General features: G+C 37.9%; 2 protein-coding genes across 3 annotated transcripts in view; one reads left to right on the plus strand and one right to left on the minus strand.

The window, feature by feature from the left end:
- Positions 1-962: 962 nt before the first annotated feature.
- LOC116304857 (inactive alkaline ceramidase) lies at positions 963-6,527 on the minus strand. The gene is made up of 5 exons (XM_031714644.2): positions 6,299-6,527; positions 6,173-6,213; positions 3,580-3,798; positions 2,761-2,898; positions 963-2,223 (listed from the first exon to the last, which is right to left on the minus strand). Exons 1-5 carry the CDS (start codon positions 6,389-6,391, stop codon positions 1,908-1,910), a joined length of 807 nt encoding a protein of 268 aa, XP_031570504.1. The 5' UTR covers positions 6,392-6,527; the 3' UTR covers positions 963-1,907.
- A 1,459-nt stretch (positions 6,528-7,986) lies between these two features.
- Positions 7,987-18,641, plus strand: part of LOC116304847 (transient receptor potential cation channel subfamily M member-like 2) — a 48,451-nt gene continuing 37,796 nt past the window's right edge. The window contains exons 1-14 of one of the 2 annotated variants that reach the window (XM_089038347.1): positions 7,987-8,134; positions 11,070-11,158; positions 11,289-11,451; positions 12,298-12,462; positions 12,923-13,120; positions 13,614-13,791; positions 14,099-14,276; positions 14,736-14,874; positions 15,375-15,444; positions 15,801-15,901; positions 16,300-16,434; positions 16,913-16,960; positions 17,396-17,503; positions 17,885-18,153. In XM_089038347.1, the coding sequence (XP_088894473.1) occupies positions 8,006-8,134; positions 11,070-11,158; positions 11,289-11,451; positions 12,298-12,462; positions 12,923-13,120; positions 13,614-13,791; positions 14,099-14,276; positions 14,736-14,874; positions 15,375-15,444; positions 15,801-15,901; positions 16,300-16,434; positions 16,913-16,960; positions 17,396-17,503; positions 17,885-18,153 (1,970 nt within the window). In that variant the 5' untranslated portion in view covers positions 7,987-8,005. Of the gene's footprint in view, positions 8,135-9,492; positions 9,824-11,069; positions 11,159-11,288; positions 11,452-12,297; positions 12,463-12,922; positions 13,121-13,613; positions 13,792-14,098; positions 14,277-14,735; positions 14,875-15,374; positions 15,445-15,800; positions 15,902-16,299; positions 16,435-16,912; positions 16,961-17,395; positions 17,504-17,884; positions 18,154-18,641 lie in introns of those variants that run through there. The other variant, XM_089038349.1, reaches the window with a different exon arrangement.

The raw sequence follows: 18,641 nt of genomic DNA on the forward strand, positions 1-18,641 counted from the left end.
AGTGTTATCGCGGGCTCAATAGCATTTCGCAATAACATCCGGGGAAGCCTGGAACAAGGGACCCAAAGGGGACCAGAAGGGGACCTAGCTTCAGTCGTCCTCAGTCTTACGCTTATTGTTGATAAATTTCATTTATATCTATTTTTCTTTCTTTTTTAAGATATTTTTCGTTTATTTTCCACTTTCAGTCTCCTTCCATATGATTTTTTCTATGAAAATTCTTCTCGTAAAGGTCTGGACGGAGTCTTGTGCAAAGAGAGTTCTGAAAACTAGTTAACACATTTGAATGAATAATCTGTTTACAGCTTCTCAATCACACGCGCGAAATCGTGAAAAATCTTTTGAGACATAATAGAGTTTTGGTGGACGCCAATCAAAGTGTTTACCGGCATTGTGCAATGTCATGGAAACGTATTGATTGACAAACAACTTCGTCATGATGGCAAAATGTACGATTTCACGCGTGTGATTATTGAGAAGCGCTGTAATGAACAAGAAGAAGCTCTCAAAGGCGTTCACTCGGGGTTCCTGTATGTAGAGCATGTATGTGTAGTTTACTTAATTAGTCAAATACGAAAAGTACTCTGATGTGTCTGATAACGAACTGAGATGCAATGTAAGTAAAGCAAGCTACTGCTAGTGACTCTTGTGGTAGTTCGATGGCGGGATAGAAAACGAAACTGTCAGTAGGGATTCATAGGGTTTTCATTAATATTGTAGCGGTGTGTGTTCAGCTACGGTTGAATTGTGTCATAACTTTTTAAGACGGAGGACAGCTTGTACTTTCGCATACCTGATGACATTTGTTATTTGATTAAAAAAAAACATTGATTGGTGTGGTATTCTAGGGGTTGGCGTCAAATGTTAATTCGTGGACGTAATCCGGCGGCAAGTGTGCGGACATTTTTCTATCGTGTAGCGCGTTATACAAAAAAAAAAAAAAAAAAAAAGACAAAAAAAAGAACAGCAACAAAACAATTTATTAATTATAACTTTTACAATTTTTTTTTTTTGCAATATATATATATATAAATACATATATTTAAAAAAGGATCTATATAAATACTAAATTATATACACATAAAAAAGAGATCGTGGAGAGGGAAAGGCTGGGGACTTATATTTAAACTCCCAACTTTTTACCTTTGATTTCCGATCCTTTGAAATTCCAGGTCTTTCCTTAATCATTTTAAGTTTTATGCATACTGTTCTACAAAAAAGTTCAGTTTAAACCCAATATCCCCAAAGTTAGATCCCTCAGTCTCGAATAGGACAATGTAAAATAAATAAACTTTTTAAAATAAATAAATTAACAATAGCTATGATATGGAAAAAAAGTACTCCAGGTAGCTTACAAAATTTTTTCTCAGTTCGTAGTTTACGCCTTTGCGGATTTTAAAGCTATAATTATGCGATCCAGGGGCTTTAAATAGAATTGATTTGAAGTTATTGTTATGGGAACTAGGTCTGAATAAGACCAAAGATAAAGGTAAGAGAGGGAGGGAAGACTCCGATATAAAAGTATTCGTAATGGTCGTTCATTGTCGTCGCAATCAGCCGGGCCGAAAGGAGTGAACAATGGACATTGAAATTGAAACCTATGTTTTCATTTTTTTCCTTTGACGTTTTTTAGGGTTGGGGAAGAAACAACATCCAAATGTTAGAGGTACTTTTCATACTTTTGTGACCTAAACTCCTAAACTCCACGAAATTTTCAACGGTCGCAACTTTTATACTACATTTTAGCGAGGGGTTAAAATCATACATGTGAACCCGCACAATCATTAAAAACTAGCCGGATCCCCTCATTTCAAATTTCAAACGAGAATTAAATCCCATACCCTTGGACAGGAGTCGCTACCCCTCGAACACACGTTTTTAAATACAAATAATGACATTTGTTCATTTCAGGCTATCAAATCTTTTTCGTCGTCTGAGTGAACTGTGACATAAGGGAACCCCAACTGGTATGAAGCATCTGGCCAATAGGCAATAGACGGCTTGAACTGAGGGAACTCCTTGACTGCATACTGGTGGGATGCGATCACGCAAGCAAAGTATGAAGCCACAAATATCAGAATATGCCAAGCACAGTGAAGATAAGGAAATGAAATTCGTGTCCATATGTCACAAAATACGCGATCATTAACCCAGACCACTATGGCGACGACCCACCAAAAAGTACAGAAGAAACCAAGACGTTTGACTTTCTTATTTGAACTCCTTTGAATAGAGAAGAAATTGGTGAGTTAAATTGACAAAATACTGCTATTATGCCCTATAAATGCTAGTCAATTCAATTTAAACTCCTGATCCCCGACCCCCGGGAGAGGGCGGGGAATTAACTGAGCGAGACCGGGTATTAACGCGCATTTAACAGCGTGAACGTACGGGTATATGGTAAATTTAACGCGCACACTTCAACAGATTAAAAATTTCTTTTTTAACAGCAATAACTTCAGCTAACTTCGATAATTTCAACCATGATTATGTCTTTCCCCGGGAACTGTGCTATATTTAACACAAAATTTCCCGCTCTGCCCAAGGGGTCTGAAAGTGGAGGTTTCAAGGCTGGTGTATTTACTAATAATGATAAGAATGACGATTTAAAAAACACGATATAATGGATTTTAATAAGAGCCACTCTCTATTATCGCTAGTTTTCTTAATAAAATTCTACGATATATTAATAATAACTTAATAATTGTTAATGAAATCACCGTTTGATTGAGTTTGATATACTAATCAATGCATACTTACTCTTTCACTTCAGATACGATAAGAAATACCAATGGAATTCCTAATAGCAATAATGCAAAAGCATTTGCTATTGGATAGATGAATCCCAACAGGGTACCAAATATGCCGAACAATACCATTAGGTAGGCCAATCTGCACCTAAGATATAAATAGAAAAAATGTAATATCCAAACCAAGCGACTCTACAGTTATACACTGGCCATGTGATAATGGAAATGGTTTTCTTCCCCTACAGACCGGTTGCAGCAAGTCGGAATGGAGCTCAATTTGGAGGACATAACAATGGTTTCCAATAGTCCCCTTCACAATACCATGCGCCATCTTGAAAGGTTGCCGTGGCTTTGAATCGAAGCGAGACGAACGGCGAGGTTGCAATGATAGAGACATGTGAATAATTGTCCAAGATGTTAAAAAAAAGGTCTCTATCGTCATTGCAAGCTCACCGTTCGTCTCGTTTCGATGCAAAAGTACGGTTACCTTTCAAGATGACGCAGGGAACCGTGAAGGGGACTATTCTCACAAGATACAAATTATTTTGTTTTGTCCTCCAATTTGGGCTTCATTGACGTTATTTGCAAGGGATCTATAACCTATAGTAGCTTGGTATGTTGCTTAAACCTCCCGCGTGCACCCAAAATTCGATGGAAGCACGTTAATCAGTAACCAATCTTTTGATAAGTTGGTACGTGAGCGATATCTAGAATCGACAAAAGAGCTAGCGAAAGCACCACTTGTGTAATCAGTCTACATTATTATGATTTTGTATGTTCTGTAAACTGTTTTAAGCTTGATGAGAGATAGCTATGGCAGAAATCTTACCTTTCCCCATAGAAGGGGCAGTAGGTCACAATCCATTTGGGTGCCCAAAGTGCAAACGCTGTCATTAGTACCCACAATATTGCCAGTTCATCTAATAGCTGGCCAACCAAGCTTAATGTTGCATGAAAGTATGCTGAACTTGCTCCGATCACAACTAATAATACCCAGATGATATTAATACCTTGACCAACATGGTTGGAGTATGGGCGGAAAAGATATCTGCAATAATAAAGAAGGTGCAAAATATGATTAACCACATTCATAAAATAACTGCTATAAATCTCGCATTCTGATTGGTTGGGAACGCGTGCTTTATGAGAGCACACAGCATGCACGCGCCCTTGTATTTTATAAAAGAAATTAAAAAAACTTGCTCACTGTGGTGTGTGGAGTTATAAAGCACTTGGGGATTGGCAGAACACTCGAGAAGTGTCGAGAAGCACTCCGCTACGGGTCGAGCTTCTCCTAACACGTCTCTCGTATTCTACCTATCCCCGCGTGCTTTATAACGCCACACAGCACGTGCGCGTGTTTTTATTTCTTCAATTTATCAACGCAAACGACATATGCTTAAGATTAAGTCTAACTAAGCCCGTGGATATGGCAGGAACTTCTTAACATAAAATACATACATCCGTTTTGGCAGGGAAAAGGTTTAAGGAACCTACCCCTTCTTACCCCCATCCCCTTCCACTATGACCTCGCTGCACCTGCACTGCTAATAAGCAAAAAGTATTGTTTGGGGATGATATTATACAAAACAAATCGCATAAGGTGCAAGGCTGTGTTATTCACTGTATCAGCCTGAGGCTAAATTTTCCAAATGGTAATAAACTCTTGTATTTCTTGTGTTTCATAAGTGCTACGCGGTCCACATATTCTCATCTTTGCTTGATAACAAACTCATATTTATATTTTAACAATTATTTTTGGTTTTTTTGAGTCTCTAAAAGTACGACCCGAGCAGATTATATCGGGTATACAACTGGAGCAGATTACGTCGGGAACAGATAACGTCGAGTATAAGATCCGACAGCGCGTTGCGCGTTGCCTGGGCTACCGAGATTAAAAACATAAAACTTAGTCTAAATAATTCATCAGACTCTCTAAGAGCGAAACCTAGCTTTGCGTGACAATCCACTTTATCGTTTATATCGTTTTTTCCTTAAGTATTTATTTGTTTATATATCATATTCATAATAATCAGTTTAGTTTTTCTTTTCATATTCAATAAAATAAAATTATTTTTTATTTTTATTTTCTATATCGAAACGTAGTCTATTTTTGTATATATATTTTTTAGTTCTTTTAAGAACTTGTTTCGTAATATTTTACAATTAAATTAATATCTAAATAATCTTCTTATTCGTATGGATAAACTTAATGTGGGGTTTAAGAAACATTTTTGCTATTGGCTCACCCACCACCTCTCCCTACGATCAATAATAAACAGTCCCTGGAATAGGTTCATATTTAACAAGAACACTGCTCAATAATAATGAAAATTGGTGTAAAATCCTACTGTATCAATTGATTTTGGAGAAGATTACAGTGTAATTACTGATTTTGTTGCATGGTTGAGAGCATATTGAAGATTCTAACTGTTAGCCTAAGGTACCTTCGAAATATAATACTTTTAGTTGCTATAGAGCATAGAACATAGATAATGAGAATGTTATATAAGTAACCAAGACCCCGTGTACTTAAAGGTCCGCTGACGTAACTAAAGTAAAGATATAGGCACTATCAAACGTCCGAAACGTCAACGGGAAGCACAACTTTTTATTGACACCGGATGTCATCATAATAATTGTTTTGCGAAAAAAAATCTTGCCAAATTTCAAAATTATAAATCATAAATATTTTTTTTGAAACTTTCTCGACCAAATGAAGAGTTTCTTGGTCAAGTCCATGGGTTACATATTGATTTAAAGTAGCGAACAGACAAGGGGAAGCTTAGTACTGCTGAAAGCTGTCGGACCAGGTGTCTTCTATTTTGGTGCGATCGTGCATATATTAAGTCGTCGAGTGTAGTCTAGAAAAGGCTTTCACCGTTCATTTGTCTTGAGTTTACATGGCCAAGCTAAGGAAGTGTAAAACAAAGGAAATGCTGTGGCTTTAATATTTTGACCATGAAAATGAAAGATTATGTTTAATTGATATCATGTAAAATCAGAAAAATAGAAACTGGATTACAAATACTGTCAAAAAAGCCGAAAATGTTTACAGAAAAAATCACATTTCCTTTATGATTCTTATTATAAGAAGATCTCGTGGATTTAATACATAAAATCACATCGAGAAAAGGAAAAAAATTGCTTGTTCTAAACTGTTTGTTCTAAAAATAAATATTTAACGCCATATACGCAGGTAAAATGAAGAAGCGAAATTTCATATTAAAAAGTCGGGATTTTCCCGCTCTTTCAAATAAATACATCAACTACGAAGAGATTTAAAGGAAAATAGGTATGGTGTAAGTTTTCCTATAAATAATGCGTTTTGAAACAACTAAAACTGAGAGATGCATGCAGTCTGCTATCGGATAAAAATATATATCGTTGAAACATCGTCGCTTACTGGGGAATATACTTACGCAATAAATGGTGGAATTACTAGGTAGATAACGTTGCTAATCTAAAACAGAAGTATAAAATAGCAAGTTTATATCAATATAAACTGTATATCGTAAGTATATTAGGTTAATCAGTAGAAAACAGACCGTGTTGAAGAACTCGGCGATGCTCGGGGAAAACTCGTAGTTCGCTTCACACCAATCGACTTCTGAACTTCCACGCTCAAAATGTGCAAACATCTCGATGAATTTGGTCTCATAAATGCTTAAATTACCATTTACTACAGTGATCAACCATTTCTGACTTCTCGACTAGCTCCATTCTCGGACGAATTTAAAACACACGTGCAAATCGTTTCGCATCGTCAAAATAATATTTCCTCTATAAATGTCAAAACAAAAGAGGCCACGTGGGTTGATCACCTCAACGTCACTTCCGGTTCAAGTTCCAACTGAGTCCAACAGGTAACCCAAGCTGGTATTAACAGGTTCTTATGGAAAATAAAGCTTTGGCAGCAAGGAGTTTCTTTTCTTAGACTTAAAAGACACATTGCATTGAAATAGAAGTTACTGGAAATTTCAGTAAGCAGATTAGATTGAAAGTTTGGAACTTTTAATGCGTCGCTTTCCAAAGTAAACAAAGGATACTAGTGCATCAGTAGAGTCGCACCAGGGACCCGCCACAGGGGGCTTTACTCCGTGGAGCGAATTGAAGCATTGTGATGAATACTGGCTTGCAAATCCCTTTTATCTCTGATTGCTTCGTCAAACTACAAACGAAAAGTTGGATTTTTTTCTTTGAAATTAGGCATCTTTATTTCTCGGCAGTTCTGCTGGAATTCGAACTGAGTTTTATTAGTTACTTTTAAGGTAGTGATACAGAAATAAAATTACCATCGCTGGAAAGAGTATGCATAAATTAAGAAAGTGATTTGAAAGCTCTAGGCGAAGACATGATTTTTGAAGAGTTTGATTTTTTAAAAGAAAATAACATTTCGATATTTATAGTTTTACTAATCTTAATATGCTCCTTCCAACTATGGTAACTGATTTCATTGATGACTTTTGGAGTCTAGACTAGCCTGCGTAGCCAGGCGTTCTTCGTGGAGGATTGTGCCCCAATCCATCGTGAAGAACAGCCTAGACCGGTTAACAGTCACCTCTCTTTTCCCCATGGGGATGGAGTGCTTTTGTAGAGGGTGGGTGGGTTGGGAAAGGGTTAATCCGGGTTTTATTCCGGTTGATTCAGGTTTCATTATTGCTAAAAGGAAGCAAGAATCGCAAATGCATGAGGAAGTAATGTGGCGTAATCAACCAACCCTCCTCACCTCACCTTTGCAGCTCCCCTTATTAGCCAAAATGATGTAAATGCATCCCCTTATCCAAACTGATTATGTTTGTCAAGTTCAATTATTCAGAATTTCAGAAATTTAAGAGCCGAACTTTTTCTCGATTCTCTCTCTTGAAAATAGCCCGATATGTTTTAGCGTGTTCTCGATTTAGGGAACGTTCATTTTTTATCAGGGAGGGGGGGAGGGGGTGGAATTCCAGCAAGATCCCATACCGGTAAAAACTAGCCCCCCTGTATTGCTGTTGACATCTGCTGCCCCACCCTCTCATGTTCTATACCTGAATGGCCCCCTTTTGACATTGGTTTTTCTACATGTACCCCCCTGTATAAGCCGGATTTTTACATGGCCCCCCAGATTCCCCAGCCCCCCCCCCTCCCTGATAAAAAATGAAAGGTCCCTTACTCTAACCGGAATAGATACGTTACACATTACTTTTGAGGTCACGAAATGTCAATGAATTTAATCATCCAGCTTTGTAGCTTTGCTATGTGTTGTTTTAATCATGAATGGACAAAACTTCAACAAAAATCCAACAGCAAGATTTAAAAATAGATCTTTTAATCATCAATGGAGTCGTCAGTCAAGTGGTGATTTTGATTCACTCAAATCGAGAGATACCAACAAAACTTCGGTAAGACGACTTCAATATTTGACGGAACATGTTATAAATTTAAAGAAGTTTTCTCTGCTTTGTCATCATGGGCAAACATTATGCTACGAAACTAGTTTGTTTGTCAAATCTTTTTGTATTCCTGAGCGGAAATTCATCATAGATTCTTCAAGATTAGTTTTGAGAATTTTATATACATTACCGATTTAGCTCACTCTCTGATTATACCAATGTATCTGATGTTATTTTAACATTTAGAATTTAACGTTATTAGGTATTCAGTGGACCACACTTGATGTATCTCGTGATAGTCACGATTTTACACCAAAAGTCTTTAACAAATATTTATCAAAAAGATCTGTCAATAGACCGCGAAACCTAGGCCTTTGGGATAATGATAATGCTCTCCCATTTCAGATCACGAGTCATAGTCTAGTGTGATCATTTCCTTGTTTAACGCGGGTCAACTTTTGCGCATGACCAGATTAAAGTTTTTTTGGATCTGGTGTTAGATTTTTGTGCGTGGAAGGGAGGAGGGATTTTTATATTTAGAGAATTTGTATAATTTAAATAATTTATATTTATCTGTTACTGCGACTATTGTCCATCCAAAGAAACGTTGCCAAGCCCTGACTTAGATCAGCTCAGATGTTGTTTTGGGGTTGCATGAAATATAATTTACGTTTTCTTCAATATTAGCCAGTCCACCTGCATTGATATGCCAATCTTCCTAACGTTCCTATATGAGAATATGATAACAAAATGATATACAAAAAGATAGTGGAAAAACATTGAACTGTATAAGATGATATTTTATTATATACATACTGAGAAATACTCACTGAAAATCTATCCAGTAAATTTTCGTTCATTCACTGGTCTCAGCCAATCAGAGAGACGAACGACGTTTTTTCACCGTTTTTTCACGATATTTTTGCACTGCACCGTTGAATGGCTTCCCCTGCGCCCATTGACCACAGGAAGCCCATACAAGCTTTGAGAGCTGAATGTAATTTAACGAGAGAGAAAAAAAAAAACTAAAATAAATAAAAGCTAATATTTACTCACATGAAGTGTTTTTTACGTCATTCTAGTCCTTAGCAGTGATTTCGAGCCATTTTAGCGATTTTTTTTAAAAATTCCCCTTCTTCTTATACACTATGTAGAGGAGAAGGGAAAATTTTTTTAAATCGCTAAAATGGCTCAAAATCACTGCTAAAGAACTAGGATGACGTAAACAACACTTCATTAGAGTAAATATAAGCTTTTAATTATTTTATTTTATTTTTTTTTTCCGTTAATTTACATTCAGCTCTCAAAGCTTGTATGGGCTTCCTGTGCATAGACTTGGTAGCTTTGTCATTGAGCGAAGCAGTAAATCTTGTCAGTGCTGTTGTGGTTCTTATTTTGCTAAAATAGGTCCTTTTTTACTGCAAAAAGTAAGCAAAGGCATAAAAATGGAAGAAAATAGATGTGTTACTCCCAGTGACACTGTAGAGGATTATGTAGAAAGTCTACAAAACAAGAATACTAAGGGAAAAACCGAGCGAGATGTGAGGCTACTGAAAAGCTATCTAACATCACAAAATGAGGAAAGAGAAGTGCACGAAATAGAGCCACAAGAGCTAGATCGATATCTAGCAGAGTTTATTCGTTTGGTTAGGCGAAAAGATGGAGAGGACTATGAATGGAATATTATCAAATTTCTCAGTATGTATATAAACAGAATACAGCATGGAAAGTCGGCTTTGTATAGTTTTAATTCACTCGTTGTTTCGTATCGAAAAACTCACTCGCTCGAAGACTCGCTCGTTTTTTTGATACTGCACAACTCGTGAATAAAAACCGGCGCGTACTTTCCATGAAGTATTCTCTATAGAACAAACGTCCACCGACAGAGACCCGAAATTTGATTCCACTATGTATTATACAGTCAATGTCATTATTAACGTTGTCCACCGAAAAAAGACATTTACACATTTACACATTTACACTAAAAGATATATCACGTGTTTCATTATGTATTCTTTGCCTCGTGTGCGTCAGTCTGAACTTTCAATGTAAAATTCAACTCATGAATCGAAAATCCAGAATGCCCTGACCATTTAGTGAGGATTTAAGATGGAGAATGGTATTTCAGCGTTTGTTTCATGCCAGAACCTTCGAGGAAACACGTGATATTTCTTTTAGTCTAAATGTGTAAATGTGTAAATGTGTAAAAGTCTTTTTTGGTGGACAACGTTAATGACATTGACTGTATATGCCCTATACCCTCGAGAAATCCGCAGAAACTGAGGTGTCGTATGCACTTCTTGCAATTGTGGCAAAGTGGGGAAAAATACATGGTTATTCAAAATACTTAGTTACACCCGGTTAAGCGAGGTTAGTTCCTGGATTTGTACCTATTGGAGTTTTATTTCTACTTTTTTGATTAAAAAATATTTGACTAAACATAGAAATAGATGTTTCGCTAGCTCGCAACTCGTCATATTGAGTGTAAGCTATTCCTGTCTACCTACTAAAGAATATATTATGACACGTGGTCTAAAATGAGATAAAATTACAACGAAATAATTAAGTTTGATGTAAAGGATTTTAAGTGATGGTATAGCGTGGCACACGGTTTTCAACTGCCAATGATAAATAAACTATGCATTCCACAGCAGTAGTTTAAATTTTAGCCCCTCACTTAACATTACACATCACACATTACATTATTTATGTCAAGGGCAGATTTAGGGAATGGGCAACGGGGCCGTGGCCCCCACTTTTAAGCAATGTATTTTCTAAGTTTTCTCTGAGGACGAAGTCTTCCATCTCACCCTTTATTCCTGCCCACTCTTTTTATTCCTGGATAAGCCCCTGTATAGGTTCAGGAACACAGACCTCTTTTTATTAACAGTTTATAAACATTTTTATTCAAATGAACCAGTTTTGTTAACAATTACTTTTACAGACAAGACCTTCAAAAAATAGCTGGATTTTTGAAAATTTCCAAAAGAGAGAATGTGCGAGGTTTATCCCGACTTCAAGTGGTTCTGATAAGTAAGTTATACGAATATTTCATTGTCGACCCACTTGGCTTTGGTATAGTTTGTGTAGAACTATATATACTCAACACACTAAACTTCTTCTAAACGCTCTTATATAACTACATCTTCTCGTTCTTTGCTAGGTGCTGTTGTGGCAGGATCAAAGAGGTGCACAATAAAGACGCATTGCTTCCACCTGCCTTACAAGATTCAACCTGGGTGTCTTCAAGACACACAGTAGCTTCACCCACAGATGCGTACGGGGAAATAGAATTCCATGGCGCAGGACATTGTAGCAGGGCTAAGGTATAATATAAGATGATGAGGAAATCTTTTCGGGGGTGTGGTGGGAATCAATCCTTGCATGGATAATATCTTAGGTCTCGTTTAAACGGACCCGTTTTCATTCAAGCCCATGTTATTTTTTTCTCGGTTTCGCCTCGTGTTTACACGACAAAGAATGAATATGCAATGAAACCGTGATGTTTTGAAAACGGTGTCGAAAGTAGAGCGCTTTGAAAACGATCCTGTTACGGTTTCATGTAAACAGCGAAACCTTGTTATTTTCTTTGTTTATCATTGTTTAGAATGACTCCAATTTGAAAACGGTGACCTGAAAATGAGAATAATATGTCATTCCGTTCTCGTGTGAACGTTTCTGTGACCATATCATTTTCAACCCGATTTCATATACACGAAACCGTGTTATTTCGAAACCAGGATCTTAAGATCGTTCCATGTCATTTTTGTTTCGAGAGAAGTGAATTTCTCTTGCTTCGAGGCTTTTTGTTAGAATTCTCCATATCTTCTTTCGCTGTAAAATGGGCAAGGCCTCAACATCTCCATGAAAGGCAATCGGTTTGTTTGACATACATTTTGTTTGCATACCCATGATGAAGGCATGCATTTGTATATGGTTTAATGGTATTTGTTTGTGCTAAGGATTTTATATAACCTTGGAAAGTCATCGGGGTCAAATGTTTCTCTTTTTTAATCTAAGAACCTTGTAATTTAAATTTATCAAAATCATATCAAGTTCTAGTTTGAGTTTCTTTATTCCATACACAAATTTTAAATCAGTGAAAATACTTACAGTTATAGAAATTCTTGTCGTTCATTATGGGACTTTTATTTTATGTGTTTTTCCCCCAGTATATTCGTGTTGCGCATGACACGGATGCAGAACTGGCTTATCGTCTCCTTTCTAGCGAGTGGCGGATTGGTTTACCAAAACTACTCATTTCTGTCACGGGTGGTGCGAAGAACTTCGTTCTGCAGAATAAATTGAAGAGGATTCTCAGAGATGGTCTTCTTAAGGTAAGGCAGCTTTGTTTGTTATAGTTACGTATAACTAAGTGTAGCACACACTTAACACAAGTGGCACAAACGCAAGCACGAAGATCTGACAACGTTGTTACTTGCCATTGATTTTGCTCAGTGGCAAGTTCCCGCCAAATCCTCAGAATCTCCATCCCGACATTTTTTTTGTTATTCAAACAAATCCACAGAATTTCCATCACGACATATTTTTTTTGTTTTTCAAACAAATCCACAGAATCTCCATCACAACATTTTTTTGTTATTCAAACAAATCCACCAAATCCACAGAATCTCCATCACGACATTATTTTGTTATTCAAACGTCGAGTTAAATAAAACCCCATTCTCAAAGATTCGACTTTAGCCACCAAACATAAGAAATAAAATGATAAATGTTCGGAAGAAAACGGTCTAGTTATGGGAGTTATGGGAGTGTTACCAGTATTGTTTTCCCTAGGCTGCACAGACAACAGGAGCATGGATAATTACCGGAGGAACAAACACAGGAGTTATGAAACATGTGGGCGAGGCTGTGCGCGGTCATACAGTCATGTCACGTGGTGCCCAGCTTAAAGATAGTGCTCATCAAGTCCATTTGATTGGTATTGCCAGTTGGGGTATTGTTAATCATAGAGATCTGTTAGTAAATACAAAGGTATGATGGCTTTTCTTGTGGTAGTCCCGTGGGGTATTGTTGATCATAGAGATCTGTTAGTAAATACAAAGGTATGGTGGCTTTTCTTGTGGCATGCTTGCAAGTCACCAGGTGACAGTTTGGACTTACACTTCAGGGGGGAGAGGGAGGGGGAGGGGGTATACACCGAAGCGATTCCGCCAAACTAAACCGACCTAAAGAGGGCAGGTCCCTAAACTGCTTGCCTTGCATTGGCCTATACGACTAAATTGCTTTTTGAAAATCCATACACTCGTTTAAACAGCGTAAAATGCATCCCAGACATTTGATTCTTTCGAACTTTCTTTAATATTAATAATATTCATACTATTTTTTAAATATTATATTTTCGGCATCCTATTCAGGTGCGTAATGTGCCCACTGCAGCTTCGCTGATCTATCTAATCAGGGTTTAGAAATCTCCAAGATTTGTATATTTTGTCTGACGTGCACGTGCTACTTGTTTTCCTGGCAGGAACCAGTTACATACCACATGACTTCCAGCATGAAATCTAAAGGGGCGTGCTTGGATAACAATCATTCTCATTTCATCCTTGTCGATAATGGTACCGTAGAGCAGTATGGTGTAGAGATATCATTCAGGGCAAATCTTGAAAACTGTATCGCTCGGAAAACCATGGCAGAAAGTTGTAGTAAGTTATTTTACTTCTCTTGATGCACATCCCTCTTTTTCCCTAGGCTGGTATAGCTTACGTCTACACAGGAACCACCCCCCCACCCCCCCCCCCCCCCAAAGAACGTTAGGCGTAATTATAAACGAAAAATGGGAACGTCCCGTTTCCGAGGTTGATGAAAGACTGTGTCGATTTGGCATAGAAAAATTTCGATGCGTTTCATACTTGGCAGAATTTGTTTTAAATTATAAGTGATTATAAGAAATATGTATATAAGACTGTAGAATACAACAAACTTTAATACATTTGTACATTTCTTCGTTAGAGAAAAGCCATGGGGTGCCTGTAGTACTCCTCGTATTAGAAGGAGGACCTAATACGATCCGTACAGTCCTGGAGTCTGTTTCCAGGGTTCCAGCAGTTCCTGTAGTTATCGCAGAAGGGAGTGGCCGGGCAGCCGATGTCTTGGCTTTTGCACATCGCTACATTGGTCCATTCGGAGGGTAAAGAGTTTTGCTCGCTTATATGTGATATACTAAACACCTGAAAAATGGTTCATCCGATTTCCAAACACCGAGTAGGGAATTTTATGCTAAATAAGATCACCTTTTCCGAACCTCCTTCACGCTTCTGATTTTTGTTTTGTTTTGTCCTCATGAATTATTAAACAATTTTGTGAAGCCTTTGAAAACTTCAGCCAACGATGAGAGAGCGGAATCAGTATCACGTTGAACTTACGATATCACGATTTATCATTCCCTGGTTTGCAAGGACCGTAGAGCTTTTTTGAAAGTGGGTGGAGGGGGTGAGGGGGGGGGGGTGGGGGTGGGTGGGGTTCTCAATTAAGCCACTGCAGGCAATAACCAACTGAAAAAATTTATTTAAGAAAAAACGGGGAGCTACCGGAAATACCTCAAAACACACACTGAATTCCCAATCATAACATTTTACTATTTGTACAGGGAAATGTCAAACGTGGCCGATGTAGTTGAGCATCGTCAACTGCTGCATAAGATTGAGAAAGCTTTCCCTGGATGTGATCCTAAAGGCTGTTTAGCGCTCTACAAAAGTGTACTGAAGTGCGTAGCTAAACGAGAATACGTAAGTCCAATGCAAGTCGAATATTATGATCACAATCATTACACGATTCACCTACTCACTCATCCACTTGAAGCAACCGGAGATTTGATCGACCAACCAAACAACGGGTTTGATCCCGTCCTCCCTTCCTCTCTTCCTTCCTTCCTCCCTTCCTCCCTTCCTCCCTTCCTCCCTTCCTCCCTTCCTCCCTTCCTCCCTACCTCCCTACCTCCTTTCCTACCTCCCTACCTCCCTACCTCCCTACCTCCTTTCCTACCTCCCTACCTCCCTACCTCCCTACCTCCCTACCTCCCTACCTCCCTACCTTCCTTTCTCCCTTGCTCCCTTGCTCCCCACCTCCTTTCCTACCTCCCTACCTTACTTTCTCCTTTCCTTCCTCTTTCTTTTCTTTCCCTCTCTTTTTTCGTTAATTCGTTAATTGTTTGTGTTCATTCAGTTATTCATTGTTTGTGTTCGTTAAGTTGTTCATTCATTCATAACAATAATATTTTCTCATACAGATCACAGTCTTCAGCGTGGACGAAGGAGCACTAGATATCGACAAAGCCATTCTAAGAGCTTTATTGAAAGGTAATTAAAAAACAAAAACAGAACAATAGGTATTTTTAAATCACATTCACTCGCGCTTAAATGCATAATGATATCATCATCACGTAGAAGTTCGATAAGCAAGATAAGATTTTTTTAAATAAATCTATTCATAGATTATTAGAATACAAATTGGGGGTCACCAATGTTGTTTTTGAAAAAAATCCTATCGAAATCTTTTCCGGAACACTCTGGAACGCTGCCTGGCTGTGTGGACAAAATGCGAGCAATGAAAACTGATTTTGAACATTACGAAGACTTGACTGCTCAAAAAAAAAAAAAAAAAAAAAAAAGTGAAGTATTATGTTGAGTGTATGTACTTTATTGATATTGTTTAGGTCAAAATGCACTTCCCAAGCATCAACTCAGCCTTGCTTTAGTTTGGGACCGAGCAGACATTGCAAAGTCAGAGATTTTTGCTGAAGATATCAAGTGGAAGGTAAAGCATTGAGTAGAGGAAAAAGAAGGGAAGAGTAGTACACGTGACATTAATTCACATAAAAATATAAACAAAGCCCTTGTCACGCAATATTCTGTCCATTTATCCATTATTATATGCACCAAAAGAGAATGATTCCACACAAATAGACCTAATTTGTGTTGGTGCATTATTTTCCAATATTACATACCACGTGTCTTTCCCTAGAGATCATTTGTTTGCTTAATCTTTGGAAAGCAACTCAATTTGGAGACAAAAAAAAGGTTCCAATTCTCAGGAGATTGGAATTTTTTTATTTTGACGTCACATGCAAGGGGTCTTAAAACATTGAGCCAAGACGAATAGGTTCTATCGACCAACTCCTAACCCCTTATTTATTTGCCCATTTTCTTGCGCAGACCTGTGACTTAGAGAATACGATGATGGAAGCCTTGTTACAGGATCGAGTTGAGTTTGTCGAACTCCTTCTGGAAAATGGTGTCAGCATGTCACATTTTCTGACAGAAAAACGCCTGGAAGAGTTGTATAGAAAGGTAACTAACAGACGAACGAACGAACGAACGAACGGACGGACGGACGGACGGACGGACGGACGGACGGACGGACGAACCAACGGACGGACGAACCAACGAACCAACGAACCAACGAACCAACGAACCAACGAACCAACGAATCAACGAACCAACGAACCAACGAACCAACGAACCAACGAACCAACGAACCAACGAACCAACGAACCAACGAACCAACGAACCAACGAACCAACGAACCAACGAACCAACGAACCAACGAACCAACGAACCAACGAACCAACGAACGAACAAACGAAAGAACGAACGAACGAACGAATGAAAGAGCGAACGAACGAACAAACGAACGAACGAATAGACGAAACCAGTGAACGAAAAAGCGAACGAACGAACGAACGAACGAACGAACGAACGAATAAATGGACGAATGGAAGGATGAATAAATAAAGTTTACACTGGATTATTTAATTTTGTTTGTCAGACCATGGACGTCAGTTGCACTCTTAAATATATGTTAGAGAAATGCAAAGTAAGTGATTAAATTATTATAATTATTATTATTAAGTTGTCGTGATACACTTCAACAGCATAATATGGTTTCAAACGTCCTGCGTTGACACAGGACTGAGCCTGTTAATCATAATTAATCAAATTCCTGAAGCTCATGCAATAATGACATTTTGATACAGCAAAATCATATTATGACTTTGGGGAGGAGGAGGGGGTAGGGTGACGGTAGTAGTGTCGGACGTCATGAAGTACTTCGACAATGTCACTCAAGCTACTCATATATTCATCATATATTCATATCACGTGCCGGCAGCCATGTTAGATGGCAGAACAAGAAAATGTCTTTACTCTCTGGAATTGGATTATAAGGATGTTATTGTTATTGTCATCCAGCATGGCTGCTATCATGGGATGATGCATGACCTCCATTGCTCCATAATATTTTCACTTTCAGGTTCAACATTCTTTTGTTTACTCTGATCTGGGTAAAATTGTGGATCATCTTTTGGATGTAACGTTTAATTTTGCCGACAGCGAACACCAGACAGACTTTCTAAGTCAGGTAAAGATACGTATACACCATTTTTCTAAATGAATTTAGAGCTGTGTAAGAACGAAAATGACTTATAAACATTCTCCGAATTCGACATCGTAAAATACCGCGATGTTCCTTGATTATGTACAAACTAACTCAGGGTTATCCTCAATTCAGTTCGGAGACATTGAAACGTCAGTTATTTATATCGCTAGTTTTTATCATTAAATCTACAACAAAAGGACTGGAGTTTCAATAGTCGCCAAGATCTGATAATATCTTTATCGAGGTTAAACCACTCGGAAGTGTATGCCTCCATTGGAGCTACAGCAACCTGCCTCCGTTGCTTAACGGTCTGCAGTTAATACCACGATCTGATACCTTTGTGATTTTTTCAAAAAATTTCAGAGTCTAAATATCTACAACGCCTTCCTCTTATCGCCTGCCAGTGGTTCGAACCTTGAACACACGTTACGTTTCAAAACACCGTTCCACGAGCTTCTGCTTTGGTCTGTGCTGTGTAACCGTCGCAAGATGGCTTTATTCATGTGGGAGCGAGGCGAAGAAAGTCTTGCTAAGGCTTTGATAGCTGGGCAGTTGTTCAAGGCGATTGCGAAGGAGATGTCTAAGGATGACTTGATGGATGATCTTTGTGAGGGATTAGAACGAAATGCCAAGTAAGGAAGGCCGAGATTTTTTATCAAGTATTAAAAAAACAATATGTAATTTAATTTTGTGAATTATAATTTGTAATTGTATTTATTGTGTGTGAATAAACTTGAGACTTGACTTGATCTGCAACGGAAACAAGTCTTCTTGCCAATTTATTGCCCCTAGTATATTAGCGCAACGTGCTCGTCTAATTCACCTTCCATGAGCATGGAGAGGAAAAGAGTGGACAGCTTGTCCAGACAGTCTAAGTGTAAACTCGACGTAATACTGAGCAGTAAATATATATATTTATTATATAGTTACCAATGAAATATCTATTTTTCTCTATTTCGAAAAATTGATATCTTCACACGTGAAAATAACATGTTATTTCCACGTGTGAAAATAACACCATTGCGATGGCTATCCAAAAATACACGGAAAGAATTGCCTGAAAAAGCCAAAACATACTTTCATTGATAACTATATAATAAACAGAATATTACATGGGCGC

The sequence above is a fragment of the Actinia tenebrosa genome, unplaced genomic scaffold (assembly GCF_029948245.1).
Source record: "Actinia tenebrosa isolate PJP-AT-01 unplaced genomic scaffold, QUT_ActTen_1.0 PGA_scaffold5__44_contigs__length_20552954, whole genome shotgun sequence".
NCBI classification, from domain to species: Eukaryota; Metazoa; Cnidaria; class Anthozoa; order Actiniaria; family Actiniidae; genus Actinia; species Actinia tenebrosa.

What these genes read in the sequence shown, in the direction of transcription:
- LOC116304857 (XM_031714644.2), bottom strand. Translation starts at nt 6,391, where the DNA reads ATGTTTGCACATTTTGAGCGTGGAAGTTCAGAAGTCGATTGGTGTGAA. An exon ending in GTAATTCCACCATTTATTGC is followed by an intron (nt 3,799 to 6,172) that starts GTAAGTATATTC and finishes TTATTATTGCAG; the next exon opens with ATATCTTTTCCGCCCATACT. An exon ending in TGCCCCTTCTATGGGGAAAG is followed by an intron (nt 2,899 to 3,579) that starts GTAAGATTTCTG and finishes TTTATATCTTAG; the next exon opens with GTGCAGATTGGCCTACCTAA.